The sequence below is a fragment of the Malania oleifera genome, chromosome 3 (assembly GCF_029873635.1).
Source record: "Malania oleifera isolate guangnan ecotype guangnan chromosome 3, ASM2987363v1, whole genome shotgun sequence".
In the NCBI taxonomy this organism is placed as follows: domain Eukaryota; kingdom Viridiplantae; phylum Streptophyta; class Magnoliopsida; order Santalales; family Ximeniaceae; genus Malania; species Malania oleifera.
In genome coordinates, this window is record NC_080419.1 from 114,894,309 (window position 1) to 114,922,114 (window position 27,806).

General features: G+C 37.5%; 2 protein-coding genes across 2 annotated transcripts; one reads left to right on the top strand and one right to left on the bottom strand.

Annotated features, from left to right (window-relative positions):
- Positions 1-2,872: 2,872 nt before the first annotated feature.
- LOC131150795 (3-ketoacyl-CoA synthase 10) lies at positions 2,873-7,246 on the bottom strand. Its single transcript, XM_058101759.1, has 3 exons — positions 6,423-7,246; positions 5,563-6,188; positions 2,873-3,792 (listed from the first exon to the last, which is right to left on the bottom strand). The coding sequence occupies exons 1-3, from the start codon at positions 6,834-6,836 to the stop codon at positions 3,192-3,194; spliced, it is 1,641 nt and encodes a 546-aa protein (XP_057957742.1). The 5' UTR covers positions 6,837-7,246; the 3' UTR covers positions 2,873-3,191.
- A 19,233-nt stretch (positions 7,247-26,479) lies between these two features.
- On the top strand, positions 26,480-27,700 carry LOC131151508 (ethylene-responsive transcription factor ERF012-like). Its single transcript, XM_058102749.1, has 2 exons — positions 26,480-26,497; positions 26,843-27,700. Exons 1-2 carry the CDS (start codon positions 26,480-26,482, stop codon positions 27,668-27,670), a joined length of 846 nt encoding a protein of 281 aa, XP_057958732.1. The 3' UTR covers positions 27,671-27,700.
- The last annotated feature ends 106 nt before the right edge of the window (positions 27,701-27,806 follow it).

Genomic DNA, 27,806 nt, shown 5'->3' on the forward strand with positions numbered 1-27,806 from the left:
AAGGTTCAGGAAATCAAAAACCATAAACTACGAACACGAGATTATTGGGATAGAGATGGGTGGAATGTTGATTTATTAGTGGATCTGTTGGGTGAAGAACATGCTAAGGAAGTAATGAACTCTGCTATTTCTTACAAGGACGGTCCAAATACAATAATTTAGGAACCTTCAATAGATGGGAAATTTACCACTGCAAGTGTTTGGGAAATTATAAGGGAGCGTAAAGAGGAATTTTCAATTTCAAAAAGGATCTGGCATCTTATGATGCCAAAACTGGTATCAATTTGTATGTGGAAGTCTTGGTTCACTTGTCTTCCGGTTGATACTTGTATTCAACAAGTAGGTATTCAAATGGCTTCTCAGTGTGATTGTTGTTCAAATGCCAAGATTGAATCTCTAGACCATGTTTTTGCACGAGTTCTTTTGCTCAGGAGGTATGGAAATAAGCAACAGTGGCGTTATATGTTAATTGTATGGCAACGAATACATAGAAAGTCAGAGCTAATTTCTAGTTTACTTTTGCAAGACGGACCTCATAGTTAGGCATTTTGGTATGTCTTATACCTAGTCTCGTCATTTGGAGACTTTGGATTTGTCGATGTATAGCCACGATAGAATCAATCCATGATTCGGTGAGAACTGTGTGGCTTGATATTAAATATTGGCTGAGATCCATTTCGGACAAGTTAATTAAATGTGCACTTGCTTCTTGCATGGATATTGCAGTCCTTCGTGCTTTGGATATTCAAGTAAAAAATGTGAGGGTTCGTCTTCCTCATGTAGTCAGATGGTGTAAACCTAGGATAGGTTGGGTTAAGTTGAATGTGGATGGAAGCTGTAGAGGTAACCTAGGTAATTTTGGTGGTGGAAGTGTGATAAGAGATGAAAGAGGATTATTTAAAGCAACTTTTTCCTCACTACTAGGTTATGGAGCCAATAATATGGCTGAATTGAAAGTGATTATTATAGGGATTAATTTGTACAAAAATCTCGGATTTGATCAAGTGGAGATTGTCTGTGACTCTACTTTGTTGGTTCAGTGGATTAATTTTAGGAAGTGTTCGGCTTGGAACTTATTGGATTTGTGGGAAGAGCTTGTGTTACCTTTAAGAGGCATATATTACAAAGTGAAACATGTTTATAGGGAGGCAAATCAAAGTGCGGATTTCTTTGCCAAGCAGGGTGAATCTAGTATATCTCGATCATATAGTTTCCAAGATGAGCTTCCACAGCAGATCAGGGGAATGATTCGATTGGATTTGTTGGGATTTCCTTCCTTGCACTTATGATGCTTTGTGCTGGTGTTTGTGAAGGTTGGAGTGGTTGGTTTATTCCTCGAGTTCTTTCGGAATTTTGTTTGTTTTCCACTTATAGTTGTTTAGTTCTTATTTATTTGTTTTGTTGTTAATCATTCCTTTATTGGTTTTGAATAAATTAGTTAAGTCAGTGTTAGATTCTTGGGGTTTGTTTCGCCAAGTCTCAAGGTTGGAATCACAGTATTCTTCCCCCATAAGCGAAGGGTTTTCTAATAAAGATAGGAGGTGCCGCCCTCTTTTTTCAAAAAAAAAAAAACTAGAACATATGAATTTTGCATAAATTTGTTAATAAAATATATGACAAAATTAGAAGAAAATAATTTTCTTAATAAATTGCATTTTCTTTACTCAAATTAAAAGATAAAGAAATAACTTCAACTCACATTATTTGTCATTGTTATTGACAATTTGATTGGGCAAAACAACCAATTAAGTTGCCATATCAAGAGAGAAAATTATTCGAGAAAAGAAAAAAACAACTTGCATATTGAAAGTAATACAACTCAAATTTATCCATAAACAATCCGTGAAAGGCTAAATCCCAACACTTTTTTAATGAATGATTTAAGAAGATGGGTATCATCTCAAGAGAAGTAATGAATATTGTAAAGAAAGGAAGTCACTAGAGTGTCTAAGATCTTGAAGCAAGGATTTCTTTTACACTGGACATCATATATAATAAAGTCTACACCTACCGGTTAAGATACGAACATCGAATAGAAGAGAATAAGAGATTGCCTAAACTCTTTTAATTCTAATATCTAATGCTTCTATACATGTTACTTACTAGTGATGCAATTATATATGTACCAAGCGTTTTTTGTGATCCAACATAAGCCAACTCAAAGTTAATACTTTCATCTTCTTCTAAAAAGCATATATATTTGGGTGTCTATATATTTCTTAGCCAACAAAATGCTTATTATCGTAAGTCTATATTAACATAAGTATCTATCATCACAAGTTAAGTCCATATTAATATAAGTATGTATCATCACAAGCTTATATGGTAACAGCAAAGAGCGTGGATTAAAGTAAGGCTCGTGCATTGTAATCATTTTGCTGCTACCACCATCGGTAACATTACTCTTTTTCAATAGCCTTTGAAAAAGTATGTTCAAGGTTTATATACTTCACATGCTTTAGAAGTAAAATATTTAGACCTAATTAATTAATGTGTATGAATTCTCAATTCACCATGCTCCAAAGACAACCTTAAGTTATTTCAATAAAATACACACACAGCCCCCAGGGCGTGGTTCAGATGGTAAGCTTGTCCTCTGGGAGTGCCTCTCACGAGTTTAGCCTTTGCGCCTCCCGGGTTCGAATCTTCCACTGGGCTCCTGAATTTACATCCTCATGGTGATGTGGGGCCAAAGTCACTGGACGTGGGATTAGTCACGGACCGTAAAAACGGACGTGGACACCCGGCGATATCGAAAAATAATAATAAAATACACACATATATATACATATTGAGAGAGAGAGAGAGAGAGAGAGAGAGAGAGAGAGAGAGAGAGAGAGAGAGAGAGAGAGAGAGAGGAATTCTCACAAAATTAATTAAGAAGCAAATATACCATTATCATTAATTGGAGTTTTAGCGGTGTAAGCCGTGAGGTAACACATGCAATCAATATATTGTACATTTGCGTGGCATGCATGCATGTCCATCACTTTGCAGATAAATGATAAATCGAATTACGTAGTTACTATATCCCTATAGGTAGATTCTCTTCACGTCTGTAACTGCCAGCAGCGACCTACCTCCATCCATCTCTAGATAACACGATAATAACATCGATAATTAATTGTTCGTAAAACTAATTATTCAACTTGTTCGTAATATAATAATCCTGTAGCCATGGATTAATTAATTTAATTAACTGGTGGGTATCTGTCGATGCAGTCCAGCCACGGATTCCTGGACGCCGGTCGCCGTATGCGGCGCATGGAACGCCAAACGAGGCTGTTGCACTTAAAGCCGGAGCCAAACGCCAACTGCCAAACGCGGTCTCCGCGGCGCACTCGCTCCTTGGCCTCTAGGTAGGCCAGCTCGTACCAGATGCTGCTGCTGGAGGTGTTGCCGAAGCGGTGCAGCGTCACCCGCGACGCCTCCATGTTCCCTTCGCTCAGCTCCAGGTTCCTCTGCAGCTCATCCAGCACCGTCTTGCTCGCCGCGTGCACGCAGAAGTGCTCGAACGCCAGCTTGTAGTCCGGTATGTAGGGCTTCGTCGTCGTCAGGAACTGGCCGGGGAAGGAGGAGGAGGTAGTGCTTCCGCCTCCGCCGCCGCCGCCGCCACCAAAGAGGTGGCGCCAGACAAGGGTGACGAAGAAGAGGAGCTGCTCGGAAAAGGGGAGGACGAGGGGACCGAGAGTGGTGATGTTGGTTTTGAGAGCATCGCCGCCTATTTCCATTAGATCTCTGCTCACTTTCAGACCCTTCAGCCGCTCGCCGTCTTCCTCCTGATAAACGCTCCTGCACCACGTAAAAATAGAAATAATTCAAATTCTACAGTCACATAATGGGCCGTCTAGGTGTCAATTCTTCTCAGTTGTTGAGTTGGGCTTGTCATGGCTGGGCTCACATCATGGGCCAGCACTTTTGGGCCAAGAGGAAGCCCACAATGGGTTAGCAACTCCAACAAACTCATTTCCTATTCCACACCATTTTTCACATTTATAAAATTTAATACCCTCCAACATAAAAGTTTCAAACTTTAATATCGAGCTAGTAAAAAATTGTCAAAGTATAGATAGGTGGGTGGCCCTAATGTTTTCTTCCGCAAGTGGATAATTAGGAGGTGAAAACCGAGCAAGTTAATCTTCGTGGAAGACTAACCAAAATTAACCCTATCTTGGGTTAGTAATTTCCAACCAAATACAAGTTGTATTGTATGATCAAGTTATGTTAAGTAGGTCAAGTGGTTGAGGTTAGTTGAGCAATAAATTGTTTTTGCATTTTATGTTTAATTAGTGTTTTTAAATGCATATCGGTTGATGAATCCATCGGAGTTAATTAGTGTGTTATCAATATATGTCGATCAGTAAACGACTTATCATGATGGATGCTATTGTGTTTATATTTTAAGCATAATGAATTTAGATATTTGTGTATAATTTATTTAAAATTTGTGCCTATTTAGTAATATAATACTTTTATATATTTTATCTATATTTAAAATGAAATTATATTTTCATCGGAACAAATATTTTTCTTAGTTGGTATCTATTTAACCAGTTTTTTAGGCAGCCCTCAATTAGCTTGCCAGGCCCAATCTAGTTGGGCTTGAGTTCATCCAACTCAAGCCCAAGGCCGGAGCACCATATCCAACATAGGCTAGCTACTAACCAAGAGTACTACTTTAAATTAGACACAAAAGTTTGTACCAAGACTTAATAATCTTCTTCTTAACACTTGTTATTTTGGCATCTTATTTCATAATCTGTTTGGTTGGAGGGAAAAGAAGAAGAGAGAAGAGAAAATGAAGAGAAATTTCATTCTTAGCTAAACAATTGGAGAGATCTCAACTACCATTCAATATCCCTTCTGTTCCTCTCAAAGATTAAAATCTAAAACTTCTAATATAAAAATTTCAAACTGAAAAGTATAGAAATGAACTATGCCTTTTTATAGGTACAGCCAACTTTTATATACAAACATTATTAAAGTTCTACAATGGAACATAAATTTATAGAATTCTCAACAGCATATGTCATATGTGCATGATAAGTTTTGGCTTTGTAGGTCCATTATTACCTTTTCCCTCTTTAGGTAATCCAGCTTTTCAGAAAACCAAAATTATAAATGGCAGCAACCTCTTATTATTATTATTATTATCATCATCATCATCATCATCTAAAAATCAATTGCAATCTCCTAACCCATGTCAATACCCCTTTTCCAATCTAAATTAGATAAATTTATTTTCCCAATAAAGTTCTGAAAAGGATGAAAGAAAAATATAATAAAAATAGTTTTTTTTTTCTTATTTTTAATACAATAAATAATTTTTTTCTCATTTTTGTTTTCTTTAAATTACACCTTTGATCCACACCACATTGATTTTTCTCAAGAGAGTAGTTATTTTTGCTAATTTCCATCATTCCATTAACCTATTTATAAGAGTTCAAATAATTCAAAATAGACTTGGCTAAAAATAAGAAATTAAAGGCATCAATACTTGGGTGTATGAGTAAAATTAAACAGTTTTTATCAAACCATGCAAATGAAGTGAAGAAAACTAACCTGAAGCTGCGGTCGTCGGCGCCCTTGTGGGTGCGGACGATGTGCTCGAGGCGGTACTTGGCGCGGCGGTAGTCGCGGCGGCGGTTGGAGAGGAGGAGGGCGGAGCAGCCCATGCGGAAGAAGCAGTTGGGGATGAGCATGGAGCGTTCGCGGCCGGGGTACCAGTTGTACGCCACCATCTCCGTGCTCACCACCAGGGCGTAGTTGTTGGGGTTCGCCTGAAGCATGTCGCGGGCGAGGTCGACGGCGATTATTCCGGCGCTGCACCCCATCCCCCCAAGGTTGAAGCTCAGAATGTTTCCCCTCATCTTGTAGTGGTTGATGATCATGGCGGACAGAGACGGCGTCGGGTTGAAGATGCTGCAGTTCACCACCAGCACCCCCACGTCCTTCGGCCGCACCTTCGTCTTCTCGAACAGCTCGTCCAATGCTCCGAACATCACCGTCGCCGCCTCCGCCCGCCCCTCCTTCATCGTGGAGCAGTTCTCCGGCGACATCAACGATTTCGGAATGTAGGACTCGTCGCCGATCCCCGACGACTCCAGTATCCTCTTCTGGAATTGCAGGCTTTCTTCGTCGAATTTCCCCGATTTTCTTGCTTGCTCTATGAACTGCGCCTTCGAAACCTGAAACCAAAATAAATAAATAAACACACAATCAAACAAGAGAAAATATTATTAAGTAGATCTGCACGTATGCACCAAATCTAACATTAATATATCGAATTAAAATACATATACATTGCAAAATCATATTAGATTCAACGTATACATATACATTCTGTTTAAATAATTCGAGAAATTATTAAAGCCGATGTAAGTATTTAAAATTTTCTTAAGAGGGAGTGAGAGACGAAGGACCTTGAGGTCGTCGTGGGGACGGAAGCAGGAGAAGTCGATGAGGTAGATTGAACGAGGGCGGGACATGAAGTAGACTGAGAGGGTGAAGACGAATACGCCGAAGAAGGCGAGGACGGTGGCGAGGTCGTAGCGGGCGTCGTCCCAGAGCTTCTTCCAGAGCTCCTCGCGGCTGAGGGAGCCGACCTCGGCGCCGAACACCGCCAGGAGAACAGGGATGGTGGCCAGGTAAATGCCGTGATTGATGAGGTAGTGGTACCCCAGCTTGACGTACTTGAGGTTCACCGACTGCACGAAGTCCGGCAGCCGCCGCCGCACCCGCACGGAGAAAGTCCGGCTCCCCGCATTCGGCCCCGTGGACTCTATCCCCCTGTTCACGATCTCCGTCGACAGCAGATCCTGCTCGCCGCCCGCCATGGATGGATGGTCGAGCTCAACCTCTAGCCAGCTGATGACAGTTAATTATTAATGACGAAGATCGAATACGATCAGAGGAGGCGCCAGAGGGGGCTTTATAAAAAACTCAAAGAAGGAGGTGGGTGGCAGCGGAGTTAATGTTCGCACCGAACATGGGTGTGCGCACAGTTGGAAGCATTCAACGGCTTTTAATTCTTCATTGAATATTTGAGAAGAGGGCTCTGGGCCTCCATTTCTGCTGATTCAATCTTTCACGCCTTCACTCTCTGCGGCTTTCTTCGCTATGGTTGGGTGTGGAGGAATGACGGTTTTGCCCATGGTTTTGTTATTAAGAGCTCTCCTATTTTAGTTGGTTGTAAGTTGGAACCACCCACCCTTCACTTCCGGCTCCCATGCAATGCATCCTTTTCATTGGCTCCTATCTGCCCTTTTCCTTTCTTTATTCTTACGTTCACGTCAAGTCAACGAGTTGAAGGACTGTTTTGGATGATAAAATGACGAAGAAAATAATAATAATAATAATAATAATAATAATAATAATAATAATAATAACGAGATGGTATAAATTAATTAATCAATGACAAAGAAGGATTAATCGAGAGACAAAAATTAAAATCGGAAAGTGGAAACAATAAATTAAATTTTCTATTATATATTATTATATGTGTTTTCACATTTAGTTTATATTTAGTATGATGGGTAGAATATTTAGGCATTCAAGGGGTTTTGTATTTTCATTCTAATGAAATATTCGCTATTGAAGAATTTATTTTCTAAATCCCACATTACACGAATAAAGAAAGAAGTTGTTGTTGCCAAAATTTGTTCGAGAAAATTTGGATCAATTACGATTTGATCACCCATCAAGAATAAGAGAAAAATAGTTTGGAAGACTCGGGACACGTACTCCGGAAGATCACTTAATTGGATGCCTATATTAAGAAATCTCGAAGGATTGTATGTTTACAACAGTAGAAGTATGGATGAAGATGAGATAAGATGAGATGTCTTTACTTTTCTTATGGCCGGGGTCCTTTTTATAGGCATTTAAGATACCTTCCGATTAATTTCCCTACTAATTGAAATGTAACATGACAACATAAATACTTAGCTATCAACTGTAGTATGATAGCATGCATAAATGATTACAAATCCTCAATATATGTATCATCATCACTTTCTAGTATCTTTTCCTTCTTAGTACCGTAATCCACCATTATTTCATCTTCTACATCAGTATCATCATTGTAGATTAAATCAACACGTTCATCATCAATTTGAACTCTATTAGTCCCTACTTGTTCTACTATGAGATCAACCCTATTCAATGGTATAGGAATCAACAGCATTGTTACCAAGCGAGGCCACATTGCAGATTGAGTTGTTGCACTAATAGATGACTCAACTTGTTGGAAAGCATCCTCAATTGCATTATTCTCCCCACCTTCGACTTCTGTTATATCATAAAAAAACGGTTGGTCGGCCGAAGAAGGTAGAAAAGCAAAGTTCTAGGTTCAGTCGACCATGGAAGCTTAGTTTAAAAACGGTTGGTTGACCGAGCCAAGTCAAAGCTTCACTTCTGACCTTGTTCATTCAGTCCGCTATGGTGTTTAACATATAAAGGGTCGATCGACTGAAGTTTTTTAATTAAGCCTAAAAATGCAATGTCGATTGACCAACTATTTGTAAAATTTCATTTTAGCCCTAATTTTTTACCTTAACCAATTAGTTATTAAGAAAAGATTTTTCTATGAAAAGTGTTGGTCCCTAGGGTCTATCTACGGTTATCACTGAGCTTCCATCTACATCATGCATGCAATGCATTATTACAGACCAAATCAAAAACAAAATGCATTTACAACTTCAAAATAAATGTATTCTTCTTCTTTTTTGCTCTTCTGTCTTGCATGGAATGTCAGATGATGTGAGCTTTAAGTCCTTCTAGCTTCCATTTTCCTTTGTCTTATGTGCGTGCTAAATTAAACACCTATTCAAACACTCAATGCGCAGATAAGACACGTACTTGTGCTTTATCAGCATCAAAATAGGGATCGGACTCAAAAAGTCAACAAATACATCCAATAATATTGCATTAGTCCTACAATTATGGCCTCTCTTGGTAAATGAACGGTTAGGTGGACCATAACATCGAATAATGTTGGTGGAAATATTTTCTCAAGCTTACATAGTATGATTACAATGTCCTTCTCTAATCGTTCAAGTACATTTAAATTCAATTTTTTTAGCACAACTCATGAAAAAAAAATTCCCAACCAATCAATGCTAAGCAAACATCGTCAGTAAAGTATCCACAATGGAAAATTGGTAGAACCCTTTGAAGAAGAAGATGACAGTTATGATTTTTCATTCCTAACATATTACCTTCCTCCGTGCTTATGCATCAAGATATGTTAAATGCTTATCCATTAGGGAATTACACTGACTTCAACCATTCAAAGAAATTATTTTTTTCATCCTTCAACAATATGTAACATGTTAATATGAAGTCATGCTAGCAAGGCTTCATGTATTATACATCATCGGTTGTTGAACTAAACTTCAATTTCAAGGAATATTGCACTTCAGCTCCATCGAGTGCTTGAGAATCAATCTTGCACCTCCTCCCGCACTATTGGAAGACCTATCTAGGTGTAATGTCCACTACTTTCTGTTTTTAGTATCTTCAAAGGTTTGTTCAATTATGAAGTTGATTAGGACCTATTCTTTGACCACTAGTCTTGGCTTGCAATGAATATCAAACTCTCCGAGCTCAACTGATCACTTTATCATTCTTCCAGATAGCTCTAGGCACTAAAAGATTTGTCTTAAGCGTATATTAGTCAATACTGTGACCTTGTGAGCTTGGAAATAGGGCCTTAACTTCCTTGCCGAAGATAGTACAACAAAAGCCACCTTATCTACGGTCCGGGGCGGGGGGGGTGGAGGGGGTAGCTAATTTCAGCACCCCGCAACACCTTGCATATATAGCATATGGGCTTGAGTTGACTACCTTCTTCTCGTACTAGGACAGAACTTACTTTATTACTGGTAAAATCTAAGTATAAGCACAAGTCTTCCCCTATGATAGCTTTAGTCAAGAGTGGTGTGGAGAGTTAAGGTATTGTTTCAGTTGGATAAAGGCTTTATCCAACTCTTCGCCCCATTCAAATATTTCAACTTGCCATAACATCTTGAAAAATAATAAGAATTTATCACCCAAGCAAGAGACAAATCTACTGAATAACCCCAACCTTCCCGTGAGGACTTATATTTCTTTTTTACTCTATGGGTTACAAATTTGCATTAAAGCCTAAATTATGTCTAAATTTACCTCTATTCCCCTCTGAGTTACTATGAATCCTTGGAACTTCCCTATGGATACTCCAAATGCACACTTGGTGGGGTTTAATTACATGCGATACTTCCTAAGTAGTTCAAGTGCACTCTTTAAGTCTCAAGCATGATTGCTAGACTTTAAGCTTTTAACTAGCATGTCGTCCACATAAACTTCCATGGTGTTTCCCAAAAGATCTTTGAAATTTTATTTACCACCTTTGATAAGTTTCCACTGCATTTTTCAACTCAAATGGCATCACCTTGTAGCAGCAGAGCATCTTTCAGTAACAAAGGCAGTTTTCTCTCCATCCATTGGGAACATTCAAATTTAATTAAAACTAGAGTATGCATCCACATTGTAATAACTCAAACATAGAAAATTAAATTAAATTAAATTAAATAAGAATGGAAAATAAATAAATAGAAAGAAAGAAAATTTGGAGGTCAGCACAGCAGGCCCTGGATCATTTTTATCCACGAAAAAATTCCTCTCTTCACTCTCTCTCTCTCTCTCTCTATCTCTCTCTCTCTCTCTCTCTCTAGGGTTTCAACCCTCCCACCTTCTCTCTTCGATTTTGGCCCAGATTAAGTCTGATTTGACGATTAGAAATCACCACGAGATTCCTAGAGTGATTCTCTCCAAGATAATCGAAGCTGATTCGTGATTTGGAGTTTTTGGACACCACTCCAAAACTAGGGTAAGTAAGATATTTTTAATATTAAATTAATTATTGGGAGTGTGTGAGCCTAATAAATGTTAAATGATAAATATTATGTTGTTGAACTAATTAAGTTAGGATTTATGGATTACAGGGTTCTATTTTTCGTTCGATTTAGGCAGAATTTCAAGGAACAAGTAAAGGAAATAAAATTATACCATCTTTTTGATAAGTTAAATCGAATAATTTCGAGTATTTGAATTATATATTTATAGTATAATTTTCTGAACAATTTAGGCATTGGAAAATAATGGTTTTTTTTATCATAAATCAGATTTGGGGAAAAATTGTATGGCATGAGAATAACTTTTCATAATTTAACGAGTTGTACATACTGTTTGGTTTTGAATACTATTTGCTTGTAAATATTGTCTAGTTGAAAGTACTGTCTAGCTATGAACACTATTTGGTAGTGAATACTGTTTGGTTTTGAATACTGTCTAGTTGTAAATAATGTCTGGATGTGTACATAAATATGTGTGTAAGGTTTGTTTGTGAAAGCCTCATGCGAGATACGCAGTAGCCCTATGTGGGCCATGTACTGGATAATACGCAGTAGCCCTATGTGGGCCATGTACTGGATAATACGCAGTAGCCCTACGTGGGCCACGTACTGGGTTATACGTAGTAGCCCAATGTGGGTCACGTACTGAGAGGTATGCAGTTTCCCTGTGTGGGCCACATGTTGAAATCAATGGAATGTACTATATCTAGAGGGGATGTGTTGTGATGTATGTGTATACAGGGATCTTTGTGATATGATTAATACTGGATGTATGAAGTATACACGTGGTATCCTGCGTGTATGGGTATTTTGTGTGGATGTGTAGCTTGTATAGTATCTTGTGTGGATGAACTGTGATGTACATGTTTGCAGATTTTTTAGGATGATGGATGTGAATGTGTGTGAATACTCGTATGTAAACTTAAATGCATAAATATTTATGGTAAAGTAAAACTCTCCATCTGAGGGCTTATCGAGTAAGGTGAGTGCCTGATCAGTATCATATATAGTCATACCTTGATTAAAGGGCACGGTTACAAACAATATCAGAGTAAAAAGGCATTACATGTATGGGCGTGTAATCTTCCCAATCCTCGGGAACTTCCGCTATAAATATTGGTTATATGTGAGACTGCGAACTCTATGTGTGTATCCTTTCAGTTAATCTTGATTATTAAACAGTTATAGTTTTTATGCACTAGAACTCATCTGCCACACACTGTTATAGTTTATTTCTTCCTTACTAAGAGGTGCCTCATCCCGGCATATTATCTTTTTCAAGTTCTTCAGGTGATCGAGCTTAGAAAGCTCTTGGGTCAAGGTTTAGAATTTTGGTAATATTAAGTGGTTAAAAGAATAGTTTATGTTTTAGAATTTTCTAGTTATGTAATATGTGAATGGATACTCCTTTTTGGGTTGTATATAGTATTCTGGTATTTTATTTGGAGTATGTTTAATTATTTTCCGATGTGTGAATGGTATCAGAGATGTGCGTGAATTGTCTCATCACACCCCGAGCCCCACTTCGCGGGTTCGAGGCGTGACACACATAATTGAGGAGCTTATGGCCCAAGGTAGAATCCACTAACTTATTTATCTAAAGGAGGGGTTAAGTTATACTTAGGGCATGCTTTGTTTAAATCTGTGAATTCGATGCAAGTTCGCCAGTTTTCATTTGATTTCTTCACCTACACCACCTTGCTAAGCCATTTTGGGTAATGAACCTCCCTAATGAGGTTAGTTTTCCAAAGTTTTGTCACTTCTTCATCCATCAACTTGACTCAACCAAAAGTGAATTTTCTTTTCTTTTGTTTCACTGGGCGGTGGCTGGAGTCCCCCTAGAGTTTATGTTTAATAATTGTGGATTTGATTCCTAGCATGCCAATAGTAGACCAAGAAATGATATCTGCATATTCTTGTAATAACTTCAAAAGTTTTTGTTGCAGTGAATTTGGTAGTTTAGCCCCTTGTTGGATGCACTTATGTTTGTCTTTTTCCTCCAATGGAATGCTGACCAATTCCTTATTGGGGTGCCAATCCGTGAGCTCGTGCTTCTCATGTCCAAATCTTCTATGTTCAAAGTCTCCCATAACTCCGCAATTCCATATTTCCTTTCAAAGCCATCACATAGAAATTGTAAGCTTCCATTTGGTCTCCCCTTATCTCCCCTACCCCGTTTGGAGCCAAAATTTTGAGGTGGTAGGTAAAGGTGATAGCCCGGCTTGCATATTAAGTTGGATGACCAATTATGACATTATAAACTAATGGGCGGTCTACCACCTAGAAGTTCATCATAAGAGTAATATGCTGCGGGGGTGATCCCATTGCTAGGGGAAGAGTTATGGTTCCCAAGGGGTGGACTACATATCCTCCAAATCCTACCAGAGGCATTGAGACTAGCTTCAAATGCTCCACCACTACCTTCATCTCCCGCAGAACGAACAAAAAGAATATATTTGTTGAACTCCCATTGTCTATCAAAATTATCCTTAGCCAATAATTAGCAATGAGCAAAGATACCACCATAGCATTGTCATGTGGTTGTTGAACCCCTTTCATGTCCCCTTCTGTAAAGATAATAACTTCATCCTTACAAAGTTTTTTCCTAGTCGACGTGTGGTTATCTGCGAAGAAGATTTTTTTAGCATACCTCTTCCTCGCTTTACCACTATAACCTCCACTGGCAAGCCCTTCGAATATCATAGCGATTCCACCAATGACCTATTCCCTCTTCTAGGGATTTTATGGTTTTTTTTTTTTTGTGTGTGCTTTTGTTGTCATGCCCCAAACCTGCTAGGTGGGGCCCAGGGTGTGATGAGACCATTCACCTGTCTATGATACCATTCACGTAGCGGAAATAATTAAACAACCTCAAAAGAAATACGAGAGTACTATATATTTACAACCCAAAAAGGAGTATAATAAATTCTCCATATTACATCACCAAAAAAATATAAAAACATAAATTGTTCATATAACTGATCTTTTCACCACTCAAAATTACCAAAAACTAACCCTGCCTTGGAGCCTTCTAAGTTCGATCACCTAAAGGACCTGAAAATGATAATAATATGCCCGGGTGAGACACCTCTCAGTAAGCAAGAAGTAAACTATAACAGTGTGTTGCAAAAGGGTTTTTAGTAGATACAAAATACATTCATTAATTAATCAACAACAATTAACAAGGCGCATACAAACTGTAGTCATACAAATATAACCAATATTTATAACAAAAATTCCAGAGAATAGGGAAGATTACACGCTCATACATGCTCCTTCCCTCTGCTCTGATACCGTTTGTAAATTTACCCTTTAATTTGAGTGGGGCTACAACTGATACTGATCAAGGCACTCACCTTACTCGATAAGCCCTCGATGTGGAGAGTTTTAATGTACCATAAATATTCATGCAATTAAGTTCACATTCCAGTATTCACACACATTCCAATATCCATCACATTCCATACAATTATCCACACAAATTCACATCTACACAGGATTCCACACACTTCATTCACACCCACATAGGATCCATATCCACACAGGATACCACAACCACACAGGTTACCATTCCACACTCACCACCCTGTCCATAGTAAATCGGTAAAACAAACTCCTCATTCCACTTCCAACGTTTTACCCCCTTTATATAAATGACCATATAACGACCTCCTCATGCCACTGTCAACGTTATATGATGATTTATATCAAGTATGATATAACGACCTCCTCATACCATTATCAACGCTATATCGCAATTTACATGAACCATAATACACATCAATGACATAACCAATCATCTAGGCACATTAACACATTCATCACAGTATTCACAACCAACCAGGCATTGCTCTCAATCAAGCAGTACCCACAAACAAGCAAATTCACAAACAAGCAGTATTCCCAACAAGCAGTATTCACAATAAAGCAGCATTCCCAACTGAACAGTATTCACAATCATTTAATTATAAAGGGCCACTAATATGGGATTAATAGTGACAAAATTCCAAAACCATCACTAGTGCTGTGAAATAATTTTTTAAAATTTTTTTAAAAAAATAAAAGAACTATTAGTGACAGTTCTCTAAATCATCACTATAAGGGACTAATAGTGACAAAATTCCAAAACCATCACTACTACTATAAAATAATTTTTTTTTATTTTTAAAACAAAAGAACTATTAATGATGGTTCTCTAAACTGTCACTAATAAGGAACTAATAGTAATGAAATTCCAAAATTGTCACTACTACGATGAAATATAATTTTTTTATTTATTAATACAATAATAATAGTGACGTTTTATTAACCGCCACTAATAAGTTCCTTTTAGTGACGCATTGAAATTGTCACTAATAGCTTAAGAATTGTCGCTAATATTTTCTCGGAATAGTTTTGTGCGAAAAGTGGTTTCTCGCGCTTGTTTGAGCGGGGGAAATTGATTTTTAGTGATGGAGGTATTAGCGAAGGATAAAATTTCATCACTAAAAGTTCAGTATTAGTGACAAATTAAATTTCGTCACTAATACCTAAACTATTAGTAATGGTTTTTTATAACTATCACTAATACTGAACTTTTAGTGACGAAATTTCATCCCTCACTAAGACCTCTGTCACTAAAAATTAGTTTTCTTATAGTGTAAGGTGGGGACGTAGGTTGGTTTGACCGAACCTCGATAACAAATATCATGTGTTTCTCTCTCTCTCTATCTCATTTACTTTATGTACTTTAATTTCCATATGTGCATACTTGTTTATTTACTATTATAATTATTTGCATGCACACATTTGAGTTAAATAAGATATGCCGCACGTGTATGTTTGAACGTATAGTTTCATCATTTTTTATACACGCTATTATACTGAATGAGATATGAACTGTGGTAAATCGGTGTAAATGTTTAAATTTAGTTAAAAAGTTTTTAAAACCCAAGTCACCCCCTTTTGGGATCACACCATTTCCAACAACATGCTAAAATTAGTTGAACTGATTAATATTTACAATTTTAAGTCCATCGTCTTTAAAAATGAATTAAAACTTCTACATATTAATTTGAACTCACACGCTAATACTTAAGAGAGTCGGGTTTCATAACTCATCTCTCTTACAATATTTAGACTGCTAAATAATTTTTAAAATAAAAATAGGATTGATGATTAAGAACATAGTCAAGAATTCTAATTATATATTTAACAGTTTTAAAATTTTACCCGTAGTAGTAGTTCATGTGATAAATTCAAGACTCCTCTAATTAAATTATTAGGGTTTCAGTTGTGAGGGCTATGGCCCATTCGAGATAATGTCTTAAAATTTAAATATAAAAAAAATAGAGAAGTGGACCCATTATTCTAATAGATTAGTCGAATATTGAAAGGGCCTCAAATACCATTATTTTATAAAAATATATTTTAAAAAATTTACAAATGATAGTTTAAGGCATAAATTTATGATCCTCTTTCTTTAATGAACAATAACGCATCTCAAAGTTTTCTTGTCTATCTTCATTGGCATATGTGCTGGTAAACAACAAATAAAGCTTTAAATTGTATTAATATCGTAGTGCTAGCAGCCAACCGTACTGCACGTATTGGTCTCATCTGCCATTCACACTTTAGTACTTCACCTGCTCTTCCCTGGCCTCTTCTGTGATGAGTAATCTTGGACTACCCATCAATAATACTCTTTATTTTTATTATTTTTACTACTATTTTTTATTTTATTTTTTTTGAAATACGCACCGGTTATTCACGCGTCCGTTTTATGGTCCACGTAACTAATCCTGCGTTCCTTAAAGTTGACCCCACAACTCTAAAGGGAGGATAAATTCAGGAGTCCAAGGACGGAAACGAGTCCAAGAGGATTTGAATACCTAACCTCGTGAAAGGCACTCCCGTAACCCATACTATCACCTGATTGGATAGAGTTTCAACAAAAAGGCTTATGTAAATTTGTGTAGTCACATTATTTACTTTAACATGATTTTTATAGAGAGAACAGATTAATTGTTAAAAATATTTTTTATTTTTTATTTTAATTGAGAATTTTACTTATAAGTTTGCTTTATATTAAAAAAATTGAGTAGATGATGGGTGCTTATATATATGATTGGACTTAAGATTCAATAGACTTAAACTTTTTGGACAAGTTAGTTCTCATTCATGTACATCAAGTCTACCCATAGACTCCTTCGGTGATAATAATTTTTTTTTTAAAATAAATAATAGCTAATTTTCAATTATGAAAAATACAATAAAAAAATTTTTCTTGTATTTGTGGATATGAAATTTGAATTTTAAATTTAAAATTATGTGTATATAGGCAAAATATAGTATAAAATTATATTAAATTTTTTCCAACTCTATACAAATCCAAATTTAAATTTTCAAATTTATGCTCCCAAAAACTATTTTTTTTTATTTTTTTACGATGACCTAAAACCCCTACTTAGGCAAACTCTTTGGATTCACATATGACAATTTAGGTGACAAATGTTGCCTAGTCATCAAGTAATAGAGATCGTTCCAGCATCTACGATAGAAGTGGTCCAATCATCAGGCAACGAACCAGACCAGCATCAAGTATAGTGATTTATGCCATGAAAGTTTTATCAACTATAATAATTCGGCACTTTAATGGCTCAAAAGAGGCTAAAAAGTATGATGCATTTTTTTATTGTAAATAATGGGTGAGCTCGAAAATTAACCATATTGTTTGTTAAATGTTGAATTGGCTTCTATTATTTAGACATTCTTAAATAGAAATTGAGCATGATCCTCGATTCAATTCAAGAATAAAATCAATACAAAATTAAAGCAAAAATAAATAAAAATTATACTTTAGATTTAAGAAATGATTCAACAAAAGAATGAAATAAAAATTGAAACAATTCAAAAAAAAAAAAAAATCAAATACGGTGCAATGAAAGTGCCTTGGGCCTGGCCCAAAACACATACAGTCAACAGCCCAAGTTTCTTAGATGGGCCTGGACCTCAGCCCAATAAAAGTGCCTTGGGCCTGGCCCAATCCAACTTGGCTAGTTTGGAACATTAAACCACGCACGGTGCAATGACTCAAAGTGAGAGGCATTGTTGTATAGACCAAACTACCCTTTAGTTTGCGGAATGAAATTAAATTAGGGTAGGATGGAATTACTCTTGAAATATAATTATTATATTAAATTAGTGACATGAAATCATGTACGAATACAATTTTAATTTATTTCCAATATTTGGTATTTTTAAATGACTTCTATAATGAAATAAAAAAATTTATTTTTTTATAAAAACCCTAACACATGATTATTTAATTTTATATTATTGTTTTTATTTTATAACAGTGATTTTTTTTGTTAATATTACTTTTTTATTGTTATTATTATTTTTTGTTTTTTTACACTAAATATTATTCTAAAAATAATAATTGTTATTTTTTATTTTTTATTACTATTATTATTTTTATTATTATTTTATACTAATAAATATTATTTCCCTTGTAATTATAATTTGTTTATTTTTATTATTTATTTGTATAACAATTACTGTCCTTAAAATGACAATAATTACTATTTTTTTTCTTTTTTTATTGTTACTTTTACTATTATAGAATAATTATTGTTCTTCAAATAATAATTATTTATTATTTTTACATTTTATATTATTATTGTTTTTGTTGTTATTATTTTAATAGTAATAATTATTATTTCTTGTTGTCTTTTGTGTTATTGTAATTGTTATTAGATGTTATTGTTTTTATGATAAGAATAACAATTAATATTATTATTTGTTGTTTTTTAATTATTTTTTATTATTTTCATAATAGTAATTATTATTATTTATTATTTTTATAATAATTATTATCATCGAGCTAATTATTGTTATTATTGTCTCTTTTATTGTTATTGTTCTTGTAATTGTTACTATTATTTTACAATAATAAATATTATTTTCATTTTTATTCTTATTACTATTAGTTGTTATTATTTTTTATTATTTTTATAATATTTATTATCCTTAAAATAAGTATTATTATTACTATTTTGTCCTATTCTATTATTGATTTTTTGTTATTATTTTATCATAATAAATATAACTACTATTACGGCTATCTTAGTTGTTATTATTTTTATTATACTAGTAATAGTAATTGATATTATTAGTATCTATTGTTGTTTCAAGAAAATTTTTATTATAAAATGAGATCATGAATTGAAAATCAATAAAATTTAAATTACGTTTTTTATGTTCATACAAATCCAAACTTAGGCATGAAATATAAACTTTCAAAAATAAAGCTATTATTATTACTACATAAAAATTTAAAATTATAAAAAGGTATTAAATATTTATAGTATCTTAATTAAAGTAATATAAAATAGAAAAAAATTAATGAAAACTAAAGATTGCGAGTCTAAATTGAGGAACGCATCTGATTCAACCACTTTGCTATCTAGCTCAGGAATACTATTTTGTATGCAGCTTAGGAAACTTTGTATTGTCCTTGCCGGTACTCTACTTTTAATTTTTTTCTCTTGTGAGAAATAAATGATGATAATGATTTTTCATGTAAAATTTATAATTTAATAATAATATATTATATTAAAATTTAGATTCACTAAATTACAATAAAATTCACATCTAATCCTTTCTTTCGGTTATTTATATTCAAATAGTAACGTCGGCAATCAATGAATACACAAATGTAGACGTACCATATGTTTATGTTCAAAATAAATTGTACAAAATTCAAGAAGAATTTATAAATTTATTATCAACTGTAAATAATATGGCAAAAAAATGTTTTAGTAAGAATAAGTCCACAAATGTACTTAAAATAATAAAAGGTGAACTAACAACAAAGAGCATTTTGTTATTAAGTTAATCAAATTTTTATTCTACAAACATAGGGTGTAGGGGGACAATGTCATTTTTAGAAATCAAAAAAGAGTGAATGAGTTTTATCCTTGATATTTATATTTGATTGTACGTGTCATCCTTATACAGCTCTTTAGAATGTCCTAGTGATCGTTCAGTTAAAATAGTCGTCATAAGAAAGAGGTCGTGAAAATAAGGTGAACCATATGTCACCTAATCACCTAAGTGATTTAGTGGAGAATCGCTTAAAAAAAAAGGCATATTTTAAACACTATGGGCAAGATGCATATCGCCTGAGAGATGGAATCTTTTATCACCCAAGCGATATAAAATATAGAGTCACCAAATGATGATGGTCACATAAGTCACCAAGCGGCAATTCACTTTTAAAAAAAGAAAGTCACCAAGTGATGATGATCGCATATGTCATTAGTTGATATTTACTCATCACTAAATAGGTCTTAGTGTCTTTTATTTGTTTAATCTCTTTCTCTTACTTTTTTCTCACTGTTGTCTATTCCCACTTTATCTCTCCTTACCTATTCAAATTTAAATATTCTCAGCACCCTATTTCTATGATTCATACTATTGTCATCCTTACACCTTTGAAAAAAACGGTTAGACAACTCATTCTCAAAACCTAGGTGTTAAGGAGGGAAAGTTAAGAGGATTTTATATTAGACGTTGTGAGATTGGACGAATATTAATACTCCCCCTCGAGCCCATAAGGAAAATGAAACGACGAGAGCCCATGGGGGGGGGGGGGAAGAGGCGAGGAGACGTCTAGCCCACGGAGGAACTAAGCAGCCCAAGGCCCAGTGTCACGGTCCGCCTTTTTCACACCGTTGTGAAGGGCCGTGCGGCGCTAGCTAAAGCACTCTTGCTTAACTAGCCAGCCTTTTGTTTACCAACATTCATCCACGAAGCACTTTCATTAACATTCAATCAGATAGCAGCGGAAATAATAATCAATTCATGAAAGCCGTGGCAACCAAGCAGTAAATATTGAAGCAAACGTAATTCATTAACAAATCCTCCGTTGACATGTTGTACTTAGCGAGGGAGGCAAGTAGGCTAAGCACGTTGACAATTGCTAGTGAGTTTTACAATGATTGATGAACACTCACCCTCCCCTAAAGAGCTTTCTAGGCCATTCTCACTCTAGCACTAGGAAACATCAAAGTGACCGAGGAGTCATACTGCCTTATTTGGCTTACGATGAAATAAATACTAGAAAATAACCCTACACTAGTATTTACATGATGGAAACCCATCCCAAACACACGAGATAAGCGGTCATAGGCAAGCATAATGCCCTGAACAAGCTTAGCCCGTGACATTCTCCCCCACTTATGCGGTCGACGGCCTCGTAGACTTTTGGCGATAGGTACACTTCAACTTTGTCTACGAATGGTTTCAAATCTTCCACTGAAATCCAGCTGATTTCTTTATCATTAAGGCATTTCCACTCCACTAGGAACTTTTGCCGCTTCTTCCTTGAGGATATGAACATTCTGTTTGCAAGGATCTCTTCAACATCATGTCTGTCAGGTGGCACTGTCTTCAACTCTACGCTGTTTGACTGACTCCTGCTCAGGTTGTTGGTGTTGGCGTTGAATGGCTTGAGGCAATTGACATGAAATTGCGATTTTCTCTGTTGATCTACCCACTTCTTCATCTGCTTAGAAGCTTTCTCCAGATAGGCTTGGGCAAAGTCTGCATTCTGTCTCCCTTCACTGGTGAAGATGTACGCCTTAGGACTCTTTCGTCTGTACGGCTCGCCCACTGTGTGAGGTAACAGTGCCAGCTGGTCTGTAACAAGCTCAATAGGGCTCTTGTTGGTAGTTGAGCGCCTTTGGGCGTTGCCACAGAATGGAGCCACATCAAGTAGTTGCACGCCATTCTTCTGGTTGTCGTTGACAAAATGGCACAAGTACTCATCTAGCAGCTCTCTGAATTTCTTCATCTGTTCGTCTGTTTGTCGATGATAACTCGAAGAGATGTCAAGGTGTGACCTGAATATCCTGAAAAACTCTGTTAAGAAGTTGTCAGAGAACATTAAATCTTGGTCACAAATAATAACTTGGGGAAAACCCCAAAGTTTCACAATAGTCACAAGGAATAATTGTGTCATCCCCTCTGCCGAACAGTACTTTGGTGCGGCCATAAAAATACCATACTTCTTCCGCTCCCCCTTGTCTTGTTGGCAAGTGAGACAAGTTTTGGTATAATCAACCACATCATCCCGCGTGTGCGGCCAATAATACCTCCCCAGTAGTCCTGTCCTTGGAGTCATTCTCCGCGAATACCCCTCAACGAACTTCCTGTAGAATCCAGTAAGGCCAAGAAAGGAACGCAATTCCTTCACTGTTGTGGGGATCTTCCGTTCTTGAATCATCCTTACCTTCTCCATACCCCTCCGGATACGACCTTGTTCAACGACTTGACCAAGGAATTTGTTGCTCCGCCGAGCGAAAGAGAAATTCTCCTTCTTCAAATTCAGACTGTTTCCTTTCAGCCTGTCGAACACCTTCCGTAGATGCTCTTCATGTTTCCTCTGAAACGACACCGATGCTCCCAACGGTGTTTTGGAAGGGCGAACACATCCCGCTTCCACTTCATCAAGTTGTTTCCCCAACTCTACTATCTCTCTAGGCGCAATCCAACATGGCCTTTTAGCAGGTGGTTTCACTCCTAATAACAACTTGATCTCTTGCTCCACAGTCCGTCGTGAAAGCAAATTTTGAGGCAGCTTATCCGGCAACACCTCCTTATCCTCATCCAACACCGCTTGGATGGTCGTAGGCTCTAGCTCTTGGCCTACTTCTTTGTCTACCACCACCGTGGCTAGACGTGTCTGCTCACCCTTACCCAATCCTTCATTGAGTTGAATGGCTGAAAGGGACTTCCCTTCGTCTCCTTTCGTTGCAACGACTTGCACCATGCACGAGTGATCTCCCATCAGACACAGGGAACCAGCCGAAGGCATCAGCACTGCCCTCGTCCCCATTAGGAACTCCATTCCTAGAATGACTGGATAGTCATCCAATGGCACCGCTGTGAAATTCGCATGACCTTCCCACTATCCAAGCTTTATAGCCACTTGCTTGGCTACTCCCAGAGTAGGCTGGGCTACAGAGTTAACTGCTTTCACGCGTCCTGTATCCTTCTCTAAGGATAAGTTGAGTCTTCCTGCTTCCAACTGCGAAACAAAATTATGAGTAGCTCCCGTATCCACCATAGCGCGAGTACTCTTCCCATTTATCCTCAAGTCCACAAACATTAACCCTTTTGCTCGTGTAACTTTCGGTGTTTTTGCCTGCTTTTCCAATGCGTTCACCAACCGCACTGAACCCACCCTCGGGGCATCATCCTCTTCCCCATCGTCTTCCACTGCCTGTTCTACAATAGAAGCCTGTAAGGCATTAAGTGATGCTTTGTGAGGGCACTCAAAAACTCTATGAGGACCTCGACACAAGAAACACTCAATTTTACTCTTCCCCTTTCCATTGGGTGTGTTGAACCCTTGAGACGACGAAGCTTCCTGTGAGGTTGATGATTTAGAATCGGCTCCCCCACTCTTGGGTTTGCCATTCTTGAAAGACTTTCCACCGTTTCCCTCTCCGCCAAACCGTTTGGACGAAGTGGTCTCATCACCAGCGTAGTCTGTCAAGCGTTCTGCAGCCGCTTGTGCAGTTGACAAGTCTTGAACCCTTTGCCTATGAAGTTCAGTTCTTGCCCACGGTTTCATCCCCTCAAGAAAATAGAACAACTTGTCCTTCTCCGATATATCCCGAATATCCAACATTAAAGCAGAAAATTGTTTCACATATTCACTGATTGACCCCGTATGCTTGAGATCTCTCAATTTTCTCCTTGCATTATACTCAACGTTCTCAGGAAAGAATTGGGCCTTGAGCTCTCTCCTCAAGTCTACCCAACTATCAATCACACAGTTTCCATTTTCAATTTCTCTGTACTTGGTACGCCACCACAGTTTGGCATCACCAACCAAGTACATGGTCGCAGTATCTACCTTTGCCTGTTCTGAGGCCATCCTCACAACGCGAAAGTACTGCTCCACATCAAACAAGAAGTTCTCTAACTCCTTCGCATCTCGGGCACCCCCATACGTCCTGGGTTCTGGCACCTTGGTCTTGCTAACTCCCGGAGTGTTGGAGTTCCCCATAGCAAGAACCATCACATTTACCTTTGCATCCAGATCTGCCATCCGGGCTTGCAAAGTTTCCACAGTGTGGCGAAAGTCCTCTGACATGTCGCCTATCAAACCTGCTTGATGTTTTTGTGATCCCCTCACTTCATCAACAAGTTCTCTCATCTGGGCCACCTCCGCGGCCATAGTGTTGGTTGACTCTTCAACTTGTGCTTCCAGCACGCTGATCCTCTCAGCATTGTTTGGTGCCATGGTCACTTACCAAAGCTTTCCAAACCCAACAACAAAGGCAATCGAATTCACGTAGCAACTCAACCTTTAGCTCTCACCAAATGTCACCGACTTGGGCTCTGATACCAAATGTCACGGTCCGCCTTTTTCACACCGTTGTGAAGGGCCGTGCGGCGCTAGCTAAAGCACTCTTGCTTAACTAGCCAGCCTTTTGTTTACCAACATTCATCCACGAGGCACTTTCATTAACATTCAATCAGATAGCAGCGGAAATAATAATCAATTCATGAAAGCCGTGGCAACCAAGCAGTAAATATTGAAGCAAACGTAATTCATTAACAAATCCTCCGTTGACATGTTGTACTTAGCGAGGGAGGCAAGTAGGCTAAGCACGTTGACAATTGCTAGTGAGTTTTACAATGATTGATGAACACTCACCCTCCCCTAAAGAGCTTTCTAGGTCATTCTCACTCTAGCACTAGGAAACATCAAAGTGACCGAGGAGTCATACTGCCTTATTTGGCTTACAATGAAATAAATACTAGAAAATAACCCTACACTAGTATTTACATGATGGAAACCCATCCCAAACACACGAGATAAGCGGTCATAGGCAAGCATAATGCCCTGAACAAGCTTAGCCCGTGACACCCAGCTTTGATACCATGTTAAAGAACTCATCCTCAAAACTTAAGTATTAAGGAGAGAGGGCTAAGAAAATCTTATACTGACTTTGAAACTCCTCACAGAGACGATGTGGGACTGGACAGACATTAATACTTCCCCTCGAGCCCATGGGGGAAATGAGGCGACGAGAGCCCATGGGGGGAAATGAGGTGAGGAGAAGTCCAACCCACAGAGGAGCTAAGCAAACCAAGGCTCTGCTCTGATACCATGTTAGTGTTGAAAATTTCACTTGTGAGCTTGTCCCACATTGAAAAATTAGAGTGGATGATGGGTGCTTATATACATAGTTGGATCCACGACCCAATAGACTTAAGCTTTTAAGTCAAGTAGGTGTTCACCCATGTGTATCAAGCCCACCCATGGGCTCCTCCGGTCCTAACAAGTGGTATCAAAGCCGACGGTTCGTAAGTCTAGGTAAGCAACATCGTAAAAAATCGAGATGTGAAGCTAATTCTCCTGACGTGCTTATAGTTGGAGGACCAAGGTTGTGGCTAAGGCTAATAAGGATCATCTAGGCTGCGGATGGATCCGAATAGGGTTAAAACATGAGAGGTAGGATTGGTTCGGAGGCACGTGGAATGCAATCCGACGCACGTAAAGCACTAGTGGTAAGGCCCACTTGAGCAACTGTTGGAGAATTGGGCTTACTTGTAGAACAATTGGAACTCACAAATGAGGGGGAAATTGTTGAGAATTCCACTTGTGAGATTGTCTCACATTAGAAAATTAGAGTGGATGATGAGTGCTTATATACATGATTGGGTCCAAGACCTAATAAGCTTAAGCTTTTGGGTCAAACTGGTATTCACTCATGTGTATCAAGCCCACCCATGGGCGCCTTCGATCCTAACAATTAGAAAACTCATCCTCAAAACTTAGGTATTAAGGAGAGAGAGTTAAAAGGATCTTATACTGGACGATGCGGGACTAAACGAACATTAATAAAACCAATCCACCATTTGTCCATCTAAACCTACACCATTAATTTTAAAAGGTGTTTAATTTTTTATCAAATAATATTATTATAATTTTACTTTACTAATTATTTCCATTAAAATTTTAAAAATATAACTAAAAATTCAACTAGCGTATCATAAGTAATAAATTACAATATTACTACATTAAGTACCCTTCCAACATAGATTAATTTTTCCCTTATTGTAATTGTGGCTCCTTAAATAATGTTCCTTCATTCTTTTGTGATTGCTCAATGTAATTAATTTATAGGGTATATTTAATTGGCTATGGGTACTAAGATCCTCTATCTCTAATTTTTATATCACCTACCTCCTTCATCATTTTCATTTTGTCTTCTTCTTTTCATTTTCAAAGTATGCATAAATAATAATAAAAACAAAGCAGAGATATACCATTAGGGAGGGAGGGAGCAAATGGAATAAAAGATATATAAATTCCTAGTCAACGGGTCAACCCTTTTGAAGGTACTCAGTCACAACAGATAACATCAATTTGAAATTTTATTTTGACAACATACCAAACACTCACTAATTAAGCTCATCATCATATAATAAATTTTAATCAAATTTCTGATATCAAAAAGGGTTGTATTTAATAAAAATTCTTTTGTTTAAAATTTTGTAAAGACAATTAATCATTGTCAATGACGGTCCGCTTGCAAGTATGGATTTAAATTTTTGAATAAATTCAGACAAAATTTAATATAATTTTATTATTTATTTTTTATTTTTAAAAATTTACACAAATCTAAATTTAAGCCGTCTCCCAAATGTAGAGTAATTTTTTTTTCTAATTGTATAATTTTAGGCCTTATACTTGCGTATCATTATGTAAATATAGATTTTATATATATATATATTCAAGTTGAAGTATTTTCAAATTCAAAATGTGTAAAGTAAGCATTGATAATGATCTTAATTTTTCCTTAATTATACTAGGAAACAGTGAGTAACACTAACATTTTCTGTGCAAATTACACCAACTCTGTTTTTAGACATCACATTAGGACACGAGGAAAACAAACATACTCCAAAACCACACATGCGGTCAAATCACTGCATGCCCTACCGCGTACGTCCTCACGGTGCCCTCCCATTGGTTCACGTGTCCATCTCCCCGCCATTTTCACAATCAACGCGCTCGGCTCCTCCACTTGTACTGCACAGTGCATACATACAAGTCACAGACTCTGCGTCTCTCTCTCTCTCTCTCTCTCTCTCACACTCTGTATATACAGAGACGCAGCAGCCGCCATTCCAGCGAAAACCCGGACGAAAGCGGCGGCCAGTCCCGTTACCGGGGAATACGGAAGCGCAAGTGGGGCAAATGGGTGTCGGAAATCCGGCTGCCCAAAAGCCGGGAGAGGATATGGCTAGGTTCCTACGACACGGCGGAGAAGGCGGCCCGGGCGTTCGACGCCGCCCTCTACTGCCTCGGCGGCCTGACCGCAAAGTTCAATTTCCCGGAATCGCCCCCGGAGATCGACGGCGGCGAGTCTCTCACTCCGCCGGAAATTCAAGCCGTGGCCAGCCGGTTCGCGAACGAGGAGCGGTCGCCTTCGTCGGAACCCCGGACCGGGGCGGCGCCGGAGCAGTGCACGTCGTCGTCCTTGGCTGCGTCGGCTTCTGCTGGAGCGCACGGAGGGGGCGGCGAGGATAAGTTGATGGACTGGTCGTTTTTGAATCTGCTGTATCCCGGGGAGAGCGTGTCGGATTACGACGGGCTTATATCGAGCCTGGACAATGGGCTTGAATTAAATTTATGGTTCCTTAAATTCCATAATAATGCTTCATCAAGTAAAAATATGTTAATCAGACAAAACATTGTATTGTGAAAGGAAATGTCACATTTGTTATTCTTGTCATTTTAGAGGTGTGAGAGGCAAAGAAAGAAAATCAAACTCTTGGGACTCAAAGAATAATGGGTGTTGTTGCGGGGTAAAAAAATAGTTGGGATGCTCCTTCGACTTT